The sequence below is a fragment of the Saccopteryx leptura genome, chromosome 1 (genome assembly GCF_036850995.1).
Source record: "Saccopteryx leptura isolate mSacLep1 chromosome 1, mSacLep1_pri_phased_curated, whole genome shotgun sequence".
Taxonomy (NCBI): Eukaryota; Metazoa; Chordata; class Mammalia; order Chiroptera; family Emballonuridae; genus Saccopteryx; species Saccopteryx leptura.
Genome location: NC_089503.1, coordinates 167416247 through 167441178, shown reverse-complemented (window position 1 = coordinate 167441178; position 24932 = coordinate 167416247). Strand labels below are relative to the sequence as shown.

At 37.9% G+C, this 24932-nt stretch overlaps 1 protein-coding gene across 1 annotated transcript; it reads left to right on the top strand.

Annotated features, from left to right (window-relative positions):
• The first annotated feature begins 1743 nt into the window (after positions 1-1743).
• Positions 1744-23444, top strand: RGS21 (regulator of G protein signaling 21). The gene is made up of 4 exons (XM_066360879.1): positions 1744-1754; positions 6954-7030; positions 10897-11063; positions 23241-23444. The coding sequence occupies exons 1-4, from the start codon at positions 1744-1746 to the stop codon at positions 23442-23444; spliced, it is 459 nt and encodes a 152-aa protein (XP_066216976.1).
• The last annotated feature ends 1488 nt before the right edge of the window (positions 23445-24932 follow it).

Here is a 24932-nt window from a genome sequence, read left to right as displayed (position 1 = left end):
GACTGAGCCCCTCACACTAGGAGCTCTGATCATGGATACCGAGATACTGGGTTCCCTGGGACTAAGGCTTGGTGACATTTCGATGTCTTAACAATACTTTTATACATGGTGATCTTTTGTCAAGATGTACTGAACACAACAAAGAGTCATTCGACCTAAAGACACAGGTTATTGACTCACTGATCATTTCTTATGAACCTTCATGTCTATGAATTGAATCTAACTCTTAGCTGTTCCTGAAACAGTTAACAGAAGCATGGAAGGAATGGGCAGGGCACATTAAATGGACAGCCACTGGGCATTGTGCAAGGATTACGAGAAACAGCTCATGGGCACTGCCACTGCAGTCAAAAATAGAGCTTTAATTTTTGTTTTAAAGTTTTTATGTAAAATAAGCCTACTTCAGGCTCATACTTCTTACAGACTTAGCATGGTTTCTCATCCAGGGGGGTTTTTACACTTTTTTTTTTTTACATTTTTAAGTTTATTTCTTTACAAAGCTCACGCATATGTGGTCAAGTCAGCACTTCATTATCCCCCCATCAGCAAAACAAAGCCTAAATTTACCCCCCCCCCCATTCAGATCTTGCGTTTCATAAGAACATAACTTAATGGTGCTTGAATTAACAAAATGGGCTGAGCTAATTGGTGCTCTCCTTTCTTAATGAGACAGTGACTTTGTAGGTCATCTCTTCCGATCCCAGCCATCTCGTTGGCCCAGTGCCGTCTGCACACCAGGCACCCTCGGGCCCTTCTGCAGCCCCCCTAAATGGGGACACCTCCATGCTCCATCAGGGAGAAGCGGATTGCGGCTGTCCTCTGACTCCTCTCCTTCTTCCTCCGTGAAAACCATCCATCTTTCAAGGATGTCTGATGGACATGGAAGATCAGAAATATACACCAGTAGAATTTCACTCCCAAAGAACTCGGTTAGGTTGAAATAAATGCTTGATGAAGCATGGGATTATATGTACACAACTTCAACCTCAAAGAAAAATACCAATCCATGGCCTTGGTTTTGATAAATATATCCAAGCATTATTACCTTAAACATCAGCATTTCCTAAAGAAATATTGGCATAAAATGCCATGAGAGTCATGGTTAAAGGAAGTAGAAAAATACATGTTATTAAGATGTATAAAGCCTATAAATTTCAAGAACAAAAAATCTATGATGCCTTGTGCTAGAACACTTTAGTCCACGCATAAAATTATAAAAAAAATACTTAAACATATATAGTCGTTTAAGGTAACTGCATTAAAAGTAGAGATTTCCTCAGACTATTTTTCAAAATAATCAAAGAACAAAGAAAAACAAAATAATCTTTGGACAGATGAAAGGCCTGAGGGTGAATACTAAATTTTCCACATATATATGGTTCTGAGTCGATTTAACCTCCTGCGAACAATACTTGTCTTATAAACAGATGCATATGAGCTTTAGAAACCAAACGTGTAAGCAGAATTTATTTCAGTTGTGGCAAAGACTGGGACAAGTGTCAACCTCATTCTAAGAGCTATTGGTTACTTAGAAGTTTAAGTGTTTTGACCAGAGAAAAGTTAACATCAAAATGAAAACATAAAAATAATAAAAGCTGGGAATGGCATGATGTAAAGGATGCCAATCTGTAACCCAGGGGACAGGTATGCACAAACTAATTGTAATGTTCCTTGCTGTCACCCCACCTTCAGCTCCAAGATCAGCCAGGGACTCAGCACCACCCGGCGGTCCGAGGACAAAAGATGCCCATGAAGTGAGTCACTGTTTAAAGCTCTTTTTGTCTCAGAAGGTGTACAAATGAAACACTTGAGTCTGCACTCGTCTCGATGTGTGTTTCCTTCACTTGTGGTTGTCTCTCTTCCTGCTTTATTTTTTCGCCCCTCCTTTCTCTATTTATTTCTTCTTCATTTCTAAAATATGTCAACAACTGGATTGCTTCCGCAGCTAATGTTTATACTCGCTAAAGATCAAGAAAGGTTGTAGAGTGGAGACAGAGCTCTCATTATGTGAAGCTTTTCAAAGTTATTCAATGTTCAAGTTAAAGACATATATATATGATATCATATATATATGTATCATCTTAGGTGTATATATATGTACCATATATATATATAGATATATATGTATGTATATGATCCTTGCAAAAAGTATTCACTATTGCAATGCTTCTTTACAAATTTGAAAATGGATATTAAATGCTGGATAAGGAAGCAGCTGTCACGTCCTCAAACACATGGACTCCTTGCTTTAGTTTTCCATTCTCCAGCACGCTGCTAATTGAGTGTGAACAGTGAAGTTGTTGGAGTCCACATTTTTTAACGCAATACAACTGGTCCTGGTTGGCGCAATTAGCCAGATAACTTGGTAGCTTTCATGCCGCTCCCATCTGGCCTGACTCTTCTCTGGACAGAAAACGTGGGGGCTACTGGCCTTGAAGGCAACAGAAAGGAAATCAGCCAAAATCCCATAAAATGCTAAGCGTGATTTTGGCTCCTGCTACGTGGTGTATTTTCATGGTGAATCATGGACACACGAAGAGCTACTCTGATTATGCATCACAGTTACATGGGAAATACACACACAAGGGAAAGAGCCAGGCAAAAGCTCTGTCAAAGTTACAACTAAATTCAAACAAAGGGAAAAAGAGAGAAATAACATTGCCTACTTAAAGTAACCCATGTCTCGTAAATCAGCCACCCTCTTTCCCCCCAATTTTAATTCAGTGGATTCCTTTCACTTATATAGTTGAATTTTTTTAAACATGAAGGCTACTGCTCACTCCCACCTAATAATAGAAATGATCTTGTTTTCATCTGATAATTTACTTTAACTTAAGAATCTGTCTCCTAAAAATTTTCTGTTGAGTACTTATAGTAAATTACCTTTTATTCAAAGCAAATGCATGTAGGAAGTACAATAAAACTTTGTCACAGGAAAAGCCTTCTCAAAGAATTTATTCTAAAAGTTCCAGAACATAAGCAAAGCATATGCATATATTGGCTCATTCATTCTAGGACAAACTGTCAATGGAGTTTGGGTTGCAAACAGGTACACCTGTGTTTGAAGTCTAACTGCCCACTAATAATATGTGAGATATTGCACCAGTTATTAGCATTTCTGAATGTCTTCATTCAGAAGTAACATGGGATTAAAATAGACTCTATAATTTTCAAGGTTAAATGAGGTAAAGTATGTGACATGCTTTTAGTACAATGTGGTACAAATTGCAAACAGTCAATATATGGTTGTGTGTTTTAGTGCCATTAACAATATTGTCTTTTAGGTTAGACATATATAACAATAATTGAGTCTTTCACAGAATTATAAATATACCCAAAATTTAAACATCAAATTAGCATTATTCCTCAAAATAGTTGCATTTGTCCTAACTTCTAAAAAGTAAATACCGCATTACCAGCAACCCTTTTAAAATATGGTTTAAATTGAACCTTGCAAGTCAAACTTGAAATTGGCTAAAAAACAGTTAAGTAATGTGAGGGCAATCCAGGCATTATCATACACCCAGCGGGGGTATCGATTCAGAGTTAAAGGCCAACGTTTCCCTTTATAACAATGTCAGCACTTGATGGACCTTAAATAATACTAGAATAGTCTAGTGTCTCTAATTCTATTAGCTCTATTATTCTAAAGCTGTGGGCGACCTTTAATATTTTAATGTCTTCCTAATTCAAGACATAAGGATTTTTCCTTTGTCCTTGGTTCTGCACCATCTCCCAGAATTTGCTTTCTTCTGTTATTATTTTCTATGTCCATTACTGAAGAAAATAAGGAATAGCTACCATTTACTTGGATACTTCCATTGCATTCAATGAGCTCTTCACTATTCGCTTAAACAAACCTGTCTCTCCCTGAAGGATGTGACCAACCTCAATATCATCCAGAATGCATGTGGTCCATTTCCTCCAATTTCACATACTGCAGGGTCGACAATGAGGTCTGTGGTCTGCTGCCCCCTAGTGATGGTTTCACATCATTTCTCCTATTCCCTTGCTCAGAACACACTTTGAAGCTAATAAAATTCAGTGATACCAGTATCATGAAAGACACTGCATTGCTTTCATTGAAGGCTTCCATATCGGCTACTATTTGGGGTTTGGTCATTCATTCATTATTTGTTTTATATGTTTAACAAATATTTTACAGACCAGACAGTGGTCTTTCTGCTGGAAAATAACAGCATTTATTCCCATCATTAGAGAACATAATACTAATGGCAGAGTATGTATTTGTCCTTGAATGATGTTGCCTACACTGTCTTTCTCTGTCTTTTAGTTTAATGGCTGTTACTCCTTCAAAATCGGTATACTATGTGGCCAGGTTTGGAATAAAACCTTTATTAGCATATATTTCACAATAGCTTTTAACTTGAATACCCTGCTAACCACCCAATTTCGGTCTACAAGTAGAGATGACATTTTAAAACATGCATATTAATTTGACTAAATGATAATTTAGCACTTTTTGATAGAATTCCTATAAGACCTTATATTTGAGTCACAGGATTTACAACATAAGCTTATTAGAGTAACAAGTTTTACAGTGCTCAAAAACTCTTCACTGTAAAATTTAATCTAGAGTTGGGTCCATTTCTGAAAGGTGAAAATTGAATAATCAAAGTTATTTAAAATGCCCATTTGAATGAAAAAACACCATTTCAGCCTTGGCCCAGTGGTTCAGTAGATAAAGCATTAACCTGGCACACCAGAGGCCAACGGGTCAATCTCTGGTCAGGGCACATGAAAGAAGCAATCAATGAGTACACAACTAAATGGAAAAACTAAGTGAAACAATGAATTGAGAATTCTCTCTCGCTTCCTCTCTCTCTCTCTCTCTCTCTCTCTCTCTCTCTCTCTCAATAATTTTTATTTAATACATTATTTTAAATTTAAAAAAAAAAAAAGCACTACTTCAAAATGGTTTCACAGGAAAGGTTGTGTCCCCAAGATTAGTCACTCAAGGGAGAAAGGAAAACCAGCCTCCCACCACTGAAGAAGAAAATCCGATATGGGAATATAAGGAATCTGAGATAACAACATGAATCCCAGTCACACAGCCCCCTGGACCTCTCTGCTATGAGAACGGCCATTACTGCATGAAAATCCAACAACAATCACCACAGCAGAAGGGACCAAACCCCCTCTTAACACAAATAATGTAACCACAGCAAATGACCAGAAGTAACAGAGTATGAAAGCTTAGAGACACTTCACACTAGCATACTGATGGTTAGTCACCTTGATAGGCAAATGTAAAATTTGTAAGAATGACTAGGTATAAGACTCTATTGTCAATCATTTTAATAGAAAGCTTTAGTTAGACCCCTGGTCGGCAAACTGCGGCTCGCAAGTCACATGCAGCTCTTTGGCCCCTTGAGTGTGGCTCTTCCACAAAATACCACGAGCGGGCGCTACCTTGATAAGGAATGTACCTACCTATATAGTTTAAGTTTAAAAAATTTGCTCTCAAAAGAAATTTCAATAATTGTATTGTTGATATTTGTCTCTGTTGACTAATGAGTTTGCCGACCATTGAGTTAGACCATCCCTTTCTATAACTAAGTGATTTACACATCACAGTTACATAATCCAAGTTTGTTTGTGGTTTTTTTGGCAAGCAGGTATCTTCTAAGGATAGAGTTTATTTCATCAGGATCTTTGTTTATTAAGAAGAATAATGCATGATATATTTGCACCTCAAAAGCTTATATCTTAAACCAGATTTATTATTTCTACATCACATCCCCAAAAGTATACCTTCTTCAGAAGGCTTATGTCTATACATTTTTTTACTACTTTACAAAAGATATTACTCTGTCCTGACAGATTCCTGGATTTAAATATATCAGCCAAGAACTAGAATCCTACCAGTCTAAGGAAAAATAAAGGCTGTCTCATCTCAGAGTAGGGGGTAAAGATGTCCCCAAAATACATAAATATATGTTTTCAAGATAATTACACATTGAAATCCTTAATAAAAACTTTTAAAAGCTTTTCTGAGATGCAATAATTATGGAATGGATAATTTCATATATTGTGAAAACTTGGAAAATCATTCATCACTATTATTATCATGATCACTTTTCTGGAATAGCCCAGACGAATGCCACATACAAGACATCCACTATTTCATAGGCCCGTAAGCAATATCTCTCTTGTGCATTTCTTACAATTGAAGAATTTGAAAATATTAATACTATCAGCTAGATTAATAATTAACTTGTTAATGTCAAATTACATCTTATTTTGTGTTGAACTGCTGTCCACCATGGGAAAACATTGTATAGGGTGGGGCAAAATACATTCACAGTGTTTGGTACAAAAAAATACAATAATTAATACATAATAACATGGCCCTGGCCAGTTGGCTCAGCGGTAGAGTGTTGGCCCGGAGTGTGGATGTCCTGGGTTCGATTCCCAGCCAGGGCACACAGGAGAAGCGCCCATCTGCTTCTCCACCCTTCCCCATCTCATTCCTATTTATCTCTCTCTTCCCCTCCCACAGCCAAGGCTCCGTTGGAGCAAAGTTGGCCCAGGTGCTGAGGATAACTCCATGGCCTCTGCCTCAGGTGCTAGAATGTCTCTGTTTACAGCAGAGCAATGCCCTGGATGGGAAGAACATTGCCCCCTGGTGGGCATGCAGGGTGGATCCTGGATCAGGGACATGTGGGAGTCTGTTTGCCTCTCTGCTTCTCACTTCAGAAAAAAATTAAAATTAAAAAAAAATTTTAAATACATAATAACATAAGGATAAACTCAGTTGCTCACAACTATAAACCTACTTCTGCCCCACTCTGTATAATTCTAGTCAATCTTTTGCAATTTAATCAATGGTATAAAGCTCATTTGAATGATGCTATTTAACAAAATTTACATAACTCAAATATCACTATAGGTTTTAGTAGAAAAAGATCACAATGCTATTTCAAGGGTAGATGTTGTTTCTACAGGTCTCCAACAACAGAAACAGTGGCGTGGTGTGAAAACATGGATACTCTGTTAACCAACCAAGGTAAGGACACCTAAGAAGGGTTCTGAAAATACAACACTTAAAAGTAAATTGTTAAATCCTGGAAGTGATCGACTTAGGATATGGTATGATTTTAATCTATATTTGAAGTATAAGATTCTCCACAGTCCTACAAATTTATGCAGGCCCAAAGTCTACATGAAATTGTGTTGGGCCAAAAATAAAATATGGTAATAGAAACTCCAAACATGAAGAAAGAAAGCAGTGTGAGGAATTTTTCATTTCCTTAGATCCATTATTGTTTGATGTCAATAATGAGTATTTTTGTTACTAGTTGTGAGAAACATACAAATAATTTAAAAGTTAAACCACTTGTTTTAAATGTCCTGTAGGTCAAAATAAAGTTCATGAAGTATTTATTTTAACTGAGCTATTCTTATTTTTAGTAAATACAAAACCATATTTAAATGTATGTGTGTATATTAAAGTAAAGTAATTTTGGCCAATTATAAGTAAAATATTCCAGATAATACAAAATATCATTGGCAAAGGTCACTAGACCTTCTTGTGATAAATCATTCTGCTTTGCAGTAGTTCTACCTCAAGAGGTTACACTATAAAGACATATATAAAAATGTTTAAAATGTTGTATTGTTTGAACTAATCAAATGGCATTTCCATTTTAAAGTCATAAAATAAATATCATAATTTTAGAAAAAAGTTAAACACATGGCAAAGCTGAATAAATTCTTCGTCGTTGTTCATTCATATAGAGTTCTATTAGATTAGACTAAATTATACTCTTTAGTTTAACACTCTTAAATAACTAATTCTTAAAATGATTCATACTAGTACTAGAATTCAACTAAGGTCAGATATGAAAGAGTTTAAGAATATGGAATAGCACATTTGTAAGTTTTGAATGGCATGATTTGTTTTCTTTTCTTTCTTTTTTTAACATACAGTCAGTGGGACAGACTGGGCTAGCTCAGAGGGGACCTTTCTCTGCCAGGGGTCACTTTGCTGGCTCCAGAGCAGGGGCTTGCAGCACAGGCAGTTCAGTTAGAGCATTATCCTGATATTCCAAGGTTGCAGGTTTGATCCCTGGTCAGGACATATACAAGAATCAACCAATGAGTCTGACCAGGCAGTGAAACAGTGGATAGAGCATTGGACTGGGATGCAGAGGACTCAGGTTTGAAACCCCAAGGTTGCCAGCTTCATTGTGGGCTTACCAGCTTGAGCACAGGGTTTGTGGCTTCAGCGTGGGATCATAGACATGACCCCATGGTCACTGGCTTGAGCCCAAAGGTCGCTGGCATGAAGCCCAAGGTTGCTGGCTTGAGCCCAAGGTTACTGGCTTGAGCAAGGGGTCACTCATTCTGCTGTAACCCCCCGGTCAAGGCACATATGAGAAAGCAATCAGTGAACAACAAAGGTGCCACATGAAGAATTGATGCTTCTGATCTCTCTCCCTTCTTGTCTGTCTGTCCCAATCTGTCCCTTTCTCTGTCTCTCTTTCTCTGTCACACACAAAAAAATTAACCATTGAATGCATAAATAAATGGAACAGCAAATCAATGTTCATCTGTATGTCTCTCTCTTCCTCTCTCTCTCTCTCTCTCTCTAAAATAAATAAATAAATAAATAAACAAACAAACAATAACAGAGCCATGGAAGACTCTGAGACCAAGGCAGAGGTGTCCATAGACACGGCTCCTGGGATACTATAGTTCATGCCCATGTTGTGTGGAAAAGTTATAGATGCATCTGAACAGCTGTTTGGTTCTTGGATTTTATAACACCAGAGAAAAGCTTACACACCTTTTAATGCTCTTGACAATTCAATGACTCACAAGATAATCTAACTATTTTGGGGGAGTATTTTTGTTTTTTTGTTTTGACGTGATAATAATGCCTTGCATGCACTGGGCATGAGCATTAAAGAAGATTTCACCGGTAATTACTGAATGTTTTTTCTTTTGTCAGCTTCTGTTGGATCTAACCAATAGCCATTCCATCCTGGAGAGTATGCCCTCAGATAATTGGATTTTAATTGCACGTAGCATATAATTCCAAATTCACTTGACATCTTTTGAACAGTCAAATTGTATGTACAGAATAGAAAAATAGTTCGATAGTGTTTCCGAGATAACTAGCTCCAGTTTTAGCTGTTTATTCTGTCCTATTGTGTCTAAGATGATAACAACTATTGGTTCAGAGTGGTCTTTCACAAGAAGGAAGCAAATAATAATTGCTTCTTGATCTCCAACTTCCCATCTATCTGGGATATGTTTAAATAATCCTCAAAATTGGGGTAAAGCTTCATACGCCTTCATGAATCCACAATATTCTTTCATTGCTATTAAAGTATACTTTATCCTCTCTATAGATATATATTTTATCATAAATTCTGTTTAGAATCCTCAAATTTTATCATTGTTTAAACCAAACTTAGAGAACATTTTCATTAGGGGCTACTATGAGGATTTTCAGGACCTAAATGTGTGTCACAGAAACTTCTTGGGTATATTTTTTTAATTCAAGAAGCATGCAGTTAATTGAATTTTTTAGAGTGCTCACTTATTAACAATATTCACACTCTCCAAATATTTCTACTGAGAATTTTAATTGGTACCCGATAACCATTTGCAATGACTTGTTATGTCAACTCTATTTCAAAATAAATAAATAAAAACATTGTTAAATCTATTTTAATCAACCTATCAACACATAAAAGGAAGAAGCATTTATACCAAATATCTTATCAGTTATTTTTTTTTAAAGATTAGACTTGGCCAATATTTCCCCTAAAAACTAATAAATGCCAGCCCCTACTCCTTTGCATTAATAAGCCCAAACCAATACAATCTAACTCCTCAGCATCAAATTGTGTTTTCTCAAGAACTCATAATAACCATGATATTCTTACTCTGAATAAGTAACATCATTAACTTGATCTGGGTTCAGTGTCATGGGTCTAAAAATCAAAGTCCATGGGATTTTCCATGAAGTAACTGACATTCCTCTAGCCCTAGAGACGAATAGCTCAGTTGGTTAGAGCATCTTTCCAATATGCCAAGGTTGTGGGTTCAATCCCTGGTCAGGGCACACACAAGAATCAACCAATGAATGCATAAATAAGTGGAACAACAAATTGATCCCTCTCCCCTTCCTCTCTATAGTCAATTTAAAAAAATCATTTAGCCCTGGCCGGTTGGCTCAGCGGTAGAGCGTCGGCCTGGCGTGCGGGGGACCCGGGTTTGATTCCCAGCCAGGGCACATAGGAGAAGCGCCCATTTGCTTCTCCACCCCCACCCCCTCCTTCCTCTCTGTCTCTCTCTTCCCCTCCCGCAGCGGAGGCTCCACTGGAGCGGGGATGGCCTGGGCGCTGGGGATGGCTCCTCGGCCTCTGCCCCAGGTGCTAGAGTGGCTCTGGTCGCAACAGAGCAACGCCCCGGAGGGGCAGAGCATCACCCCCTGGTGGGCAGAGCGTTGCCCCTGGTGGGCGTGCCGGGTGGATCCCAGTCGGGCGCATGTGGGAGTCTGTCTGACTGTCTCTCCCTGTTTCCAGCTTCGGAAAAATACAAAAAAAAAAAAAAATCATTTAACAAAAAGACTTTCCCTCAATATAATTCTTAGATTCTCAGATCTAAAAAGTACAGGTTTTCTTTGTTAATGGAGCTAATTATAGAATTAGAGCTAAATATGATTGTACTTTATGATTATGGTGACTGATCCAAATAAGGCTTTGAGAGCTAAAACTAGAACATATACATATCATATTTAGAGAGATGGTAAGTATTTGTCACTGGATACCCTATAAGCACTCACCCTGTACAAGAAAATTATTTCGGCCCTATTACTGAGCTCTGTGTCATACAACATCTTTCCTACGTGTTTTGTAGCTGGTCTGGATGCTTTTCGAACATTTCTAAAATCAGAGTTTAGTGAAGAAAATGTTGAGTTCTGGCTTGCTTGTGAAGACTTCAAGAAAACAGAGAGTGCAGAAAAAATTGCTTCCAAAGCCAAGATGATCTATTCTGAATTCATTGAAGCTGACGCCCCTAAAGAGGTGAGTAAAATAGTCTGACTTAATGAATATTCATCCTTGAGCAAATCTACTCCCAGTTAAAAGACACTGAATCCATCTAAGAAGAAGTCAATCTGCCGCTCTGTACCCAAGAGAAAAATGTCTATAAACCCCCATAGAAGTTCCTGAAAGGGGGCGCTCTGTCCTTCAGTGACTCAGCAAGTCTATTTCAACACTGTTTCTGTTTTCTTAGCACAGCAGCCAGGCTTTTGAGAAATAGTGTCTATTCTCTCTCACATTCCATAGTTCTAAGGCCAACCCTACAGAAATCCTACTTACATGTGTTCTGTAGTTCAAGTTCACATTTGTTATGCCTTTTCGAAACCATGGAAGTCAAAGTGGAATATAATTTGGGAATAAATTTTTTTTATTTAAAATAGTATGTGGAGCCCTGGCCATTTGGTTCAGCAGTAGAGCATCATCCCAGCATGTGGAAGTCCCAGGTTCAATTCCCAGTCAGGGCACACAGGAGAAGCGCCCAACTGCTTCTCCACCCTTCTTCTCTCCTTTATTTCTATCTCTCTCTTCTCCTCCTGCAGCCAAAGCTTCATTGGAGCAAAGTTGGTCCGGGTGCTGAGGATGGCTCCATGGCCTCCGCCTCAGGCTCTAGAGTGGCTCCGGTTGCCAGAGAGCAACACCCCAGATGGGCAGAGCATCGCCCCCTGGTGGGCATGCCAGGTGGATCCCAGTCAGGTTAATGCAGGAGTCTGTCTCTCTGCTTCCCCGCTTTTCACCTCAGAAAAAAATACAATAAATAAATAAATAAATAAATAAATAAATAAATAAATAAATAAATAGTATGTGGGGGAAAAATAACAACTCCTATCCAACAGTATAAGTTCTTCATTTTTAATATTTTGGATGTCCCCACTATGGCATGTAAGAATGCCTCACTTTCCAAAACAAACATTTGCTGACCTTTATTCCTTTGCCAGCTAAAATGAACCAAAGGTGGGAGGCACTATCTGAGGGAGCAGGACCCACCTGCACTTTCTTAGAATCAGAACAATAGGAAAAAGGCCTGAGTGAGAAATCTGGAGTGACTTTGATACTAGCCCCTCCCCAAAAGTGTTGTATGCAACATCACATTTTTATTTGATTTACTTTCCAGAACTAAAACCATGATCATCTTCATATACCCCTCTTGTGTTTAACTTTAAATTGTAAGCAATTTACATTTTAAAACCACCTTGATTCCTCAGTGGCTACATTTTAATGAATAAGTAGCAAACAGAAAGATACATTAAACTACTAGTACAAGTCATCTTTCCCAGAGGTGCAATACCAATACCCTGACAGGTGATGGTTATTGTACTTTCTGATCTAAAATTAGGACTCATGGTATAAGAAGGGTTGGTTGTATTTATGGGGACAAAAGACAGAGTGGATGAAATACAAACACTTTTGGACAACCTAGGGCATAAACTTTCCATATCAATAGTTCAAGTTTTAGACGGATATTAATTACTGCAGCACATATTGGCCCTAGTATAACACTCCAGAAATATGAACCACTGAATTATAACCTGGAATTTGTAGGGGGAAAAGAAAGGAAATTCACCTCCTGTGGATCTATTTCAACATTCATTTCCCAGTCACCATATAAAGAATCAATAAATAATTCTAAAAAATTTAAAGTATAATACATAAGATTTATCAAGTTGATTAATGTGTCATTCCCTAAAAGGATTTGAAATCAACTTTAAAGATATTCTATTTATAGTGATACTGGTTGGAAAGCCAGATTTTTTTTTCCTTCTCTATAAATCTATCTAATTAACGATGACTGTTTTAGAATAACATCTCAAACATCACGTAGACTAAATAAAATATAACTAAATTTGTGGCTGCTTTTCAAGTGATAGATTATACTGACTGCTTGAAGTGGCTATGTGACAAAATTCACTGAAAATAAAGAAGCACACATATACATTTGAAATAGTCATTATATTTTCTATTATTTGCCATTTGTTTTCATTATTTTCTATGATTTACTATTTATTTCTATTATTTTCCAATTTGTATTACTAACAGGATTTGTATCTTATATTATACACCAATTGCAATCTTCACAGTATTTCTCTACATGTTAAATATAATACAACCGTTAGGATGCTAATTCATTAAGCAGATTATTTTAAGTAGCTGTCCCCACAATAAAGACACAGTGTAGGAGAGAATGACCTATAATAAAACCAGTCAATACGCACTAAGCGACATGGTAATACAAGCACGAAGTTTGTTATTAGCCCAGTAGGAACGTAACTGAATGTCCCTGGAGAGTTACGAGACCGAGTTCCAGAGTGGCTCACACTTGCAAACCACAGGCATCTCATGTGAAATAAGTACTATCTATCAAGAGAGCAAATAAGCAAGACTGTTTCAGACTGAAGGTACGGTGGCATAGCACGGAGGTCCAGAGTTCTCCAGTGCTCTCCAGAAATTCTAAGCACTCTGATATTGCAAGTGAGGAGTGGGAAGAGGAGGCTGGATAGGCAGCAGCAGAAATAAGGAAGGGTGCTGTTTTCTAGATTTAACTAGTGGGACGATTTAATAAGACAAGGTGATCTATTTGATATGGTGGGTAGAAAATAAAATTTCCATGAGTAGAAAATTAATTCAAGAGTGAGATTCTTATGAAAATATTCTCCCATTTTTCTATATTCAATTATAGTTGTATAACTGACTCTTATAAAGAATTAAACTTACAACCACTTTCCCTGATAGAAATGCCTAAAGATCAATGACAAGGCCGTGTCCTCAAGATGGTCTCATTGACTTTCTTTTCAAGTTCTTGTGTCTTTAGTTCTTCATCTATCAAATGGTTAGCATGACTTAATAGTATTTAACCGATGCAATTAGACAATTTACAGTGAGACTGGAAGGAGCTGACTAGATGACGCCTGTCTATAAATTGACATCAGTATGGTTCTCAGTTTCCTGTTCAAATAGGCAAAGACTGAACATAAAAATGGAACTTCAGGCCTTGGTAAGGTGATCATAATTGCAGCTGGACTGAGGCCCTGTCCCTCCTGTGTGGACTTTCATACTAGTAGAGAGTTGGTCTGATGCCAGAAAACCTTCAGGTTGGAGATTCCCAGACCTTATTTCACATCTGTAATCTTGGGCTAAGTGATTTCTGCTCTCGGAGCCTCAGTTTCTTCATATAAAAATACGTTCATTAAAAGAAAAAATAGCATATAACAACCACTCAGGAGAGATGAGAATGATGAATAAGATCTGGTGATTACATCATCAGGACAATTTTAAACAAATGTCAATCCCTTTATGTCCTCAAACAAGTCACTAGAAGTACTACTGAATCAACTTGAACACAATCAGTATATAATTTGTAAGGACATTTGAGGAAAAGCAACTCTAAAAGACTTGGAAAATATATATACATGGACATGTTATAAAAACTACTCATTTCAGGTAAAGGGAGCTACTTATTGAATGGATGGTACCTAGGCAGTTTCAGAAGAAAATACTGCAGGAAAAAATAGATGTGAGCTAGGTATTTTGACTACGTGATTTGACAATTATTAGACAAGCAATATATACATATTTAAATTGTCTCTGTTTTGCACACAATAAGAACTTGTGAATGACAAAGAAAATCATCTTAAACTTTATTTACTATCACCTCAAAGTGGAACGCTAATTTCATAATATTTGAAAATTTTAAAAACATGTTACTTAGTTTTAAGGGAAATTTACTTAGCCTTCAAGAAATTTAAGATATTTTTATATCAAGCTAAGACACTGATATATTTTAAATATTGCTGTGATATTTATATAATTTATATCTTATATGTTTATCATTGTTCCCTTATATTGAAAAGAAATTTTTATTAAGGGGGAAATTGTCTATGTCGATTGTCCTTCCGTGGGGTTAGAAAATGTTGGAACCATCAGACCACAGTGTATTGTGGTATCTACATTCAACTTCATATTATCACCAGTCCAGGAACAAGACACAGGCAATCAAAAAATTATATAACTCTTAAATCTATTTACTAAATGTGAAGAAAACTGTAGCCAAAAAGGAGATAGTTTGATGAGTCTGTACAGGACATTTTTTAAATATCTGTTTATCTGGATTTTTGCCTTTATTTTTACCATAGTATAATGTTATTTACTGATTTGTATTTTATGCCACATCAGTAAATGCTTATTCTGTGCCTATTGTTCACCTCCTCATGAGATAAATCCCTCCATGGAAGGGAAGCCCCAGGGAACAAGTGATAAGAGTATTAAGTATAACCCTGTGTGTTTTGTGAATGAGGCAATTTTATTCTCAATAAAGAATTGCAAGAAAATAAAACAGGTTCAAATTGTGGTTTGGCTCAAAAGAAACATTCAATCTAGTTGGATTAAAAAAATAAAATTTAGAACTAGGGAAAAATAGCTAAGGAGCAAATGATCAAGTGCAAAAAAAATGGGTGAAATCTTTTTTGCATTATGCTGGAAAGGCTATGACGGAATAGTACTGAGATAGGACTTTAAGGGAAGGTCTTTATTTTAAATGAGGTTAGGTTTGAACTCCATCTTGATGGAATACACAGAGTTATTGGCGGAGGGAAGCCCCTGAAAATGAGCATCTAGAGGCATTTCCTGACATTACTGTAATGCCAATTTTGTATTCTCCGCTTTCTATTCACATTTTTTCTTTGCATTGTAAGAGCTGTTTCCCAACATTGCGATGTGTTGTTGAGCATTAGTCCTGCTCCACATTTGCAGCTTGTCACTCGTCCCTCCTGAGAATAGAATCATCCCCAGATGTCACGTCTGCATTTTTAAAAACCCACTGCCTAAGTTTTGCTACACTGGTCAATAGCTCAGTGTGTCTTTTATATGTCAAGCACTACACTGGTGCTGCTGAGAAAATAGTATCAGCATCCCTGAATAGATCTAGTGAAGCGTCATCTTGGTAGAAAGACACCAGTTAGAACAATAATTGCAATAAACTTTTATGAGGGATGTGATAGGGAAATACAGATGATGAGGTAGACAAGATGGGAGCAGGGAAGGACAAAGTAGGACAAGGAAGAAGAGTCAAGCAAAAGACCAGCCAGCACCTCAAAGGCTGGTCCAGGGGGAAGAAGCCTTCATGCTCTGTGGCCCAGAGTGCAAAGTGAGAGAAGAAAGCAGGAGACGAGCTCTAGGCTACACCTGCACGGTGCATGGACCGTCTCATTCAATCAGTCATCATGTTCACTGGCTTAGGGAGGTGTTGCAAGCATCCACATTGCACAGGGGAAAATGAACTGAGCCTTAGAGATAAAATATAGAGCCCTCAAGTCACTAAGATGCACAGAGCCTGAGGACGGAGGTCCACAGCCCTCCTGTGAGGTTTCAGATTCCAGTCTCTGGATCAACTGCTTAATTTAAATGTCCATGATGCAGCCTGGGAACCTTGATATTTATGCTAAAGGCAAACACCTAAAGTTATCTTGTCCCATGGCGTCTACCTCTCTCTTACCAAAATTCTTTATTTCTCTTCTCATAGTGTCTCTACTTTATAGAAGTTCTTAAACTATGAAGCCCAGATGCAAATATGCCTTAGGAGACAAGAAAGTGGCAGAAGTATTTCTTCGAATACTTTGCAGTAATATTTTGCACCCTCCCACCCCCTGGAAAAATTGGTTGCTGCATTTTAATAAAAACAAAACACTCAGGTGCTTTTTGAAACATCTGTACGGCCCTGTGCCACTATCCTGGGTGAGCATGTTGGGCTGAGCAAAGAACCCAATTAATTTCACTCCCTTTCAGCTTCTCTAGACAGCTGTTGCCTATGTCCATTTATTTTTAGCAGTCCATGTACATTGTGGTTTTATACGTACATACAATCTATAATCACCAATGTCGTGGTTTCTTTGACATCTCTTGCCCAACTGAACGTGTTAGAACAGAGCGGCATTTACCCATATTTCACTGTGTATAAGACTCTCCCATGTATGAGACGCACCTTGATTTTGGGACCTGGAATTTGGGGAAAAAATGTATTTACATAAAGTTATTGAACTCAAGTTTTATTCATCATATAATTCATACAACACCTGATCACTGTCAAAACTCCCATCTACTAGCTGGTCCTCATCTGTGTCTGACGACAAATCACTGTCTTCATATATTGCCTCATCCTCAGTTCCATCTATGGCATTTGAAATGGCTCAACCACTGTATAAGACACACCCAGTTTTTAGACCCCAAAGTTTTCAAAAAAGGGTGCATCTTATACCTGGGGATATACAGTATCTCTGCCTCCAAAGTCAATAACCACATAAGGACATGGTCCCATGCATGGATTGAATTCCATATGTTGCAAAGCTTGCTATCCTCTACTTTAATAGACATCCTTGATAATATATTTCAGGATACGTTTTCACATTTAATGATGCCCAACATGAAGTAATACCAGAGGCGTTCGTGGTGATTAAATAGAATTATGTCTCTGAAAGCATGATGATAGGTCACTTCAATTTGAACAGTGATTTTTTAAGCTCAGTTGTGAATGAGAGAAACAGGCTGCCGGTGGTGGGAGTTTAGCAGGGTGTTTTACACGGACCAGTACACACCCTTTGCATAATGAATCTCCTGATACACAATACCTCCTTTAATGAAGGAGGCTATCTGATTTGAATGTGAGAGCACAACTGAAAACTTTTTATTCAAATTATGTAAAATATATAGAAAGCACAGCTTAGGGTCATAGGAAAGCCAAAAGGGACACTTCAAAATGTATTCTTCCTGCAAAAAATAATTTGTTGACAGTCCCCTCAAAAAAATTTTAATTCCTGGTATTGACACAAGGACCTTGGCATGCATATCTGGCAGTTAAGAAAATTGTGTATTAAAAAAAATTCTGGATCTTTATAATACAATTGTTTTGCAATGACTACCATAAACAACATTCAGAAGGTGGTCATTTTATTGCTAGATATTGCTGTCGATGTCAGCTATATCAAGGCATTTTCAAAATAAATGGGATTTAAAAGCCACTAAATGGTTGCAGTGACATCTCAGCTATCACTCCATAAGAGTCACAAACCCACATCTTGTTTTTGAGCTTGATAGTACAGCGGTCTCAAATCTCTAACCTAATTCATGGCCTTTTGAAAAATACTGTATTTCTCAGAGTCCATGAAACAGAAGCATATCCATGTAAAGGAAAGGGAAGTGACTATGCACATCAGTAAATATTATTGCTATAACTCTGTTTGTTTCATCAGTTGATACATTGTCTAGCCCCATGCTCTGGACCTACTAGTATGAGATGCTCAGCAAAGTCTAAACTTCCGTGTAACTTTCAATGGCTCAGAAGTTTTTCAAGATTAAGCAGGTCTTTCCTGAAGATCACCTGCTAGTAACATCCCGCTTTCATTGCGTTCAAAGTTCAGCGTCGCCTCTGTCTTCTGTTTTGAGATGGGAAACGTATGCATGCGTCTTCTGGTAGAATCCAACCAAATACCAAATTTAGGATGAGTGCAGAGGTAGGGGGTCAAAGTTCAGAGACATACCCCAGAAGTGATTTTATTCAAAGAATTTAGGCATCCAAATATATATTAAGACTAATATTTTCACTCTTATCCTGATACTGAAATTTCAGAAAAGTTGAGGAGAAAAGACAGAGCCCTTTTGGTAGCCTATTCTCAAACTTTGTTTCTATGGACTCTTCAAGAGCATTTAGTGAAATGGAGAGCTCTGATCGCTGGAATATTGTCTTCCCCTGGCTTCTGGCATTGCATTTCCTCCGCTCTTCCTGCCAGCCCTTTAACAATCTCTTCTGCTGTTCCAACTCATCACACAACACACGCTATAATGAGGGAGGCGGTCCCCATTTATTTTCTGCTTGCGCAGACTCTCCCGGGATCTCTTCCCATCCCTGGGACTGTAAAGGGCATCTCAAAGTTAACAAATTCAAATCGGAGTTTCGATTTCCTGCCCAAAGCTTTCTCCCGCCTTAGTCTCTCCATCTCAGTCAAGGGCATCTCCATTCTTCAAATCCCTCTGGCCAAACACTGGGCCATTATCCCTGATTCTTCTCTTCTGTTTAGACCCCGTTTCCAACCCCTCGGAACTTTGTCATCTCATTCTTCAGAGTATTTGTTAAAGATTTTGCTCCTCGGCCCAGCTTGTTCCCGTGTGATGCTAAGTTCCATCGTGCTGCTTTCCAAATACCTTTGAAATCTATGCATGCCCCTTCACTTCCTGTGACATTACGCAGCCTAATCCACCATCATGGCCCACCTGAACTTCCGGTATGACTTCCTAATTTTTCTTCCTTTTATCCACACCTAGCTGCTATATACTGCATGGCAGCCAGTGGTGTGTTTTCTCAAGCATAAGTTGAACATTGGTCCCTCATTAAAATTCTCCTCAGTGCTTTCAGGTTAAGTAAAAATTCTTCAACCGGACCTGTAAGGGCTCACCTGCACGATCTGGAAACTCCATTCCACCCCAGGCTCTTACCTTTCCTCCCCTCAAACATCCCTGGGTGGTTTTCAACCCACCCTCCATTCACAAGTCTCTTCATCTTCCAAATTTCTAATAATACTTCAAAGATCAAGAAATCTCCTTTCCTTCAGAAAACATTTTTCCCCCCTCTGGCTTGCTTTTTCAAAATCTGTCTTTTTGATGGACCTCTCATCTTAATCTTCTTTATATGTATCTTTAGATCCTGACATAATTTCTAAGCTCCCATTCAAGAATACTTTAAATGAAGAAGTACTAGGAGTGACTATAAATTAATTACTTTTTCCTATATATGTTGGCTTTTTACCCAGAAAAACAGGGGATAATACTACTACTTATCTTAGAGTTGTATCATATAAACTAGTCATCCGCACTAATAGTAAGTATCACTATTAGTTTTACAGTTCCAATAATCATCTTTAAATATCCTTATGATTATTTTGATACAATGCCATTTTCAAATATTTTGTCATAAGAAAAGACAGAGTCAGCAGGAAAAAGTCTAGAGAGAGAAGACTTGGAACAGAACTTGGATAATGCATCTCTGCTCCGATCATATTTTCAGAGACTTCTACAGAAAAAAAAAGGAATTAGTGAAAGAAATTGGAAAAAGCAGATAAAAGACAGGTTAATTCCATGTCACAAACTATTGAATTCCCTGTGTGGGGAATTGACAAATCTTTTTTTCTCTGATAATCAGACTGAATACTTAACATTAGAAGCCTTTGTATCCAATCCTGTTTAAGCAAGAAATCTAATTTCTTAAGATTTTCAAATCAAAACAATGTGTAACGAGAAGGAAATTAGTGACGTTCCTTCAGTGATTGAGGAAAGCTTCATGGAAGATATTCAACTTAAGCTAGATGATAAGAGACCAGGATAGTCAATACAGAACAAAAATGTGGGGGAAAGAGGGATTTTAGACAATCCAACAGCATAAACAAGGGCTTTAGGGGCTCTGGGAAACAGAATAGACCAGCATGCTGGCTACCACTAGGACATGTAGGAGATGATCTGGGGACAACATGCTAGAGTCCAGGGGTGAGGAGGCTCAAATACCAGGGTAGGAAGCTTAAATTTTATGTTACAAAAAAAATAATAGGTTTTCAGCTGAATGCTTATACAATGAAAAGTGATATTTTGGTGAAACTCATATACAAATGCTATTTACAGTATTCAGGAGGGAAAGACATTGTAGGAAAAGGTGTCAGGTGAGAGGTGAATTCTGTGGTTTAGTGAGGAGATTCAGGTTGGAAAGAAAAACTAAACTGCAGAGACAGGAGCGAGAATGAAAATGAACATTGTGAAATTACAAAATAATAGACAAATGAGGAAAAATATCTATACGTGCCATATAAATATGTTATATATTTATATGGGAAGCAATCAGAGCAAAAGGAGGTGTCAGAGATAATTCCTATGTTTCAAGCTTGAACAACTTGGAGAAAAATAATGGCATTTGTACAACCAAGTAGGTGTGATGTTTCGTCACTAACATTAAGCTGAATTGCCAAGACACATCTTCATAAGAGCACTGGTTATCTCCTGGGAACAGTCTCTCTGCTCACCACTCAGCCATCAGTAGCTGATGTTGGTAGTTCCTTGGTAGAGAAACAAGCAGATTAGAAAACAAGAGGGTCAGGGGGGCAAGCTTTTCCTCTCAGTAAATAATAATGATGATCAGTATTATATGGAAATAAAATGGTTCCCTTCAAAATCGAGACATGATTCTGATCAAATACAGACATATTGTCGCACTTTCTTGCTGCAGCGGAGATGTATTTGAGTCCCGACACTGAACCAGGCAGGGGAGTTGCAGAAAATACCAATGTTGTCTAAGTCACACAAAGTCCTTTGAGAGGAAGAGCACTTCACAGGGTAGATGTGATTTGAATGCCATCTTAAAGATGTGCAGGATTATTTAAGACTTAGGTGAAAAGGAGTAACGTACAGCTATGTTGGAATAGTACAGAAAAATGGCCCTAGCTTGGGGAAACGCAAGGGATTTGAGGGAAACTGTCTCGCTTGGTGGGAATACAGAGCATGCACAGAGGAGAACAAATGTGTAAGTTGGGACCAACCCAGGAAGGCTAAGAAAGCCCCGATGAAGGCTTCGGCCCTATTGCCTGATACAGGGAATAAGGAGTGAGTGTAGGTGTTGCGTTCCGATGAAAACAAAATGAGGCGGCACGGTGTCCCTGCTGTCTGTGGAAATTCACCCTCAGTAAATGAGAGCCTCACAGAGCCCAGTTGCTATAGTTACCGTGATGGGGGATAGAAAGTTAAACAAATAGCAGATGATGCCGTGAAAGAATTAACAGCATCGTTAAAGGAGGAAAGCAGGCAATGTTCATGTCACGTCCCCACCACGCAAGACGGGATGCAGGAAACAGACCATGACAAGATCTTGACAACAGCAACTGTTCATTGGTGTCCACTCTGAGACGGGCACTACAGTAGAGTCACAGCATGTGAGCATGCCTCATCCTGCTTAAAATCTTCAGTGTCTTCCCATTGATTCTAGGAGAGAAGTCATAACTCCTCAAACTGCACTTAAGTTCTCCAAGCTCTGGCCTGTGTCACCTTTCCTGGCCCCGACATAGGAACGTTCTGTCTCATACCCTATGCTCCAGCCTCCCAGACAGAATGACTTTTAGGGACATGACCCATTCTTTCTTGCATCAGGGACTCTGCCTTTGTTGTTGTTTTTTCTGCCAGAAGTGTTTTTTCTGACCCACGCCCACCATGCCTCGGGGACTGGCTTCATCTCATCCTTCATGTTCAGGTCTAAAATAAAACTATTTACTTAGGTGTTGGTTGTCGCTCCTCAAATACAGCAAAACTTGGCACATAACGACACCCAGACATATCTGTAGAATTAACACGTGTCTGTGCCATGTCGCTTTCGTCCTTGTAACAGCTCCGTCCAGAACTAGCTGCCTGACAGATGAGGAAGGAAGCAGAGCTCAGAAAGATAAAGTCAGTCAGCCCTGGTCACCAAGATCATTGAATGTCAGAGTACAGTTTTGAAAATTACCCTGAAGTCTTTCCTCTACCCCACAGCAATGTCCTACATAAAGAAGTAGAAATGGATTCCAGATGTTGAGGCCTCCCAGGAGGCTGTGGCATTGGACCTGGAACTTTCTGGGGAAGGCACAGGGGTCAGTGTAAAGAAGGGTGTTTTTTGGTTTGTTCTGGCAAAAAAAAAAGCAAATTAGAATGAAAGCAACATGATGGGAAAGAGCACAGGAATGTATGGAGAATAGAAATGGGTTGGTGGAAGCCACCTTAATAAATTCTAGATATTGTTTTACCTCTGGAAACACATTTTAGGTATTAAGATCAAAGCACTGGAAAAAAACAAAACAAAGAATGGGCGAGGAGAGAAATTTAAAATCATAAAGTATTTTGTTTGCGAGGGCACTTTGCCATTATTTTTATAATCTCAAAGTAAGGCTTTACCTGTGTTCTCTGTCAATGCCAACCCTTCTCAACCTAAAAAAATACACACCGAGCATGTGTTCTGCATCAGAAAATGAATGCATGACCTTTCTGGTGTTTTGCATCAGATTGTCTTTGGGTTAAGGGGAAAAAATTCAAATAATATGTGCATCTGCCATCTGTATAAATGGTGTCGTCTTTGATAAACTAATCTGATGATATGCAACTTTATCTCCACAGATTAACATTGACTTCAGCACCAGGGACCTCATCTCAAAGAATATCGCAGAACCGACTCTCAAATGTTTTGATGAGGCTCAGAAGTTAATCTATAGTCTCATGGCCAAGGACTCTTACCCTCGATTTCTAAAGTCAGAGATTTATAAAAAACTGGTAAATAGCAACCAGGTGGGAAATCATAAAAAATGGCTCCCTTTCCTGTAAATAAGGTAAATGACAAACCAATAACCAGGTTACAATTTGGAGGGAAACAAGTGATAGACAGATCAACGCTTAATCACTACACTTTAAGGCAAAGGTTTTTCATACACAAACACAATGTAAGTTCTTTAGGGTTTAGAAAACATTTTTTTACTCCAATGGAAAAATAATATTTTTAACTATAAAGCCTGGATTTCTAAGTCATTTGTTTAGAATTTATTTATTTCATCAGGTACTTAAAAATCTTCTACTGGGAGAGTTCAAAGGGAGTTTGGAGAGCTAAAATACACTCTTAAACTGTAAGTGGATATTCTTATGACATTATAAATGCAAGGAACTATATATCTTCATGTTGCTGGGTGGGAGACTGTTTAACCTTATAAACATGATTTTTAAATACCCTTTGCATTATTCAAATCATTTCCGTAAGGAAAAAGAAAGTCTGAACCAAACACATTTAGTGTATTCAACTATTTCTTTTCAGTCAGGATCTGCTAGATAATAATGAGGTAGTTATTTAAACTGCTCTGGCTGTCTGATTAATTAGAATAAAAAATTGCAAGAATATATGCATATGATGTATAAAATCTGTTTAATAACACAATTGATAAAACTTTGTCAAAATACATCATTTGGTTTAATTCAATGGCATCACAAAGGCACGTATGGAAATGGCCTTGAGGTTGGAGAGACTGTATTTCTTAGATTAATAAGAATATAAAAGAAAGAGAATGAATAAGGAACATGGATGATTCCTTATATGATGAACTGTGTAGCAGCATTGTCCTATAAAATAAAAATTACTGCAACATTATGTACGCAAGTAAGTATGGAGGGAAGTATCTATTCACTCAGCACTGGAACTTGTTTATAAAACTCCAAGAAATTACAAAATGCATTTATTTTGAGATGTTCCCAAAACGGTTTTTCTCTGTATATAGATGTCCTGTGGTAAGTGTGAATAATTTCGTGTCAATATGAGAAGCTATAAAGACTCAACAGATCTTTTATCTTTCAATTTTATTTGCAGTTAGTTATCTTCGTTGATATCTCTATTTTGCAGATTATTTGAACATTAAAAAATGTAGAAAAAATAATGTGACTTATTTTGTTTCTACAATGACGCATTTGCTAGACAAAATTTCGTCATCAAAAGCAAACACTTAAATACATGCAAATGGAATGTTCCCTGTACACTTGCAAAAAATAAATAAATAAATTGTTTTCAAAGAAGGCATAAAAATACAAATTTATGGTGAAGTATTCAGTGCACCTTACAGTGCACTCAGTGGAAAATAGCTATATACTTTGCAACATTTATTCTAAAGGTTCCCACCTTAATTGAGTCCCTCACCTTAGAGATGAAATGAATGGGAATTAGGTTATTCGTTGTTAGTGGCAGAGCTGGTAAGAAGTGATTTTCCCATGGTACCAGCTGCTTTGTGCCCCCAGCAGTGCGGAGTGTCCTCCAAATCTCACTGACCCTCAAAG

What these genes read in the sequence shown, in the direction of transcription:
- RGS21 (XM_066360879.1), top strand. An exon ending in TACTCTGTTAACCAACCAAG is followed by an intron (nt 7,031 to 10,896) that starts GTAAGGACACCT and finishes CGTGTTTTGTAG; the next exon opens with CTGGTCTGGATGCTTTTCGA. An exon ending in AAGCTGACGCCCCTAAAGAG is followed by an intron (nt 11,064 to 23,240) that starts GTGAGTAAAATA and finishes TTATCTCCACAG; the next exon opens with ATTAACATTGACTTCAGCAC.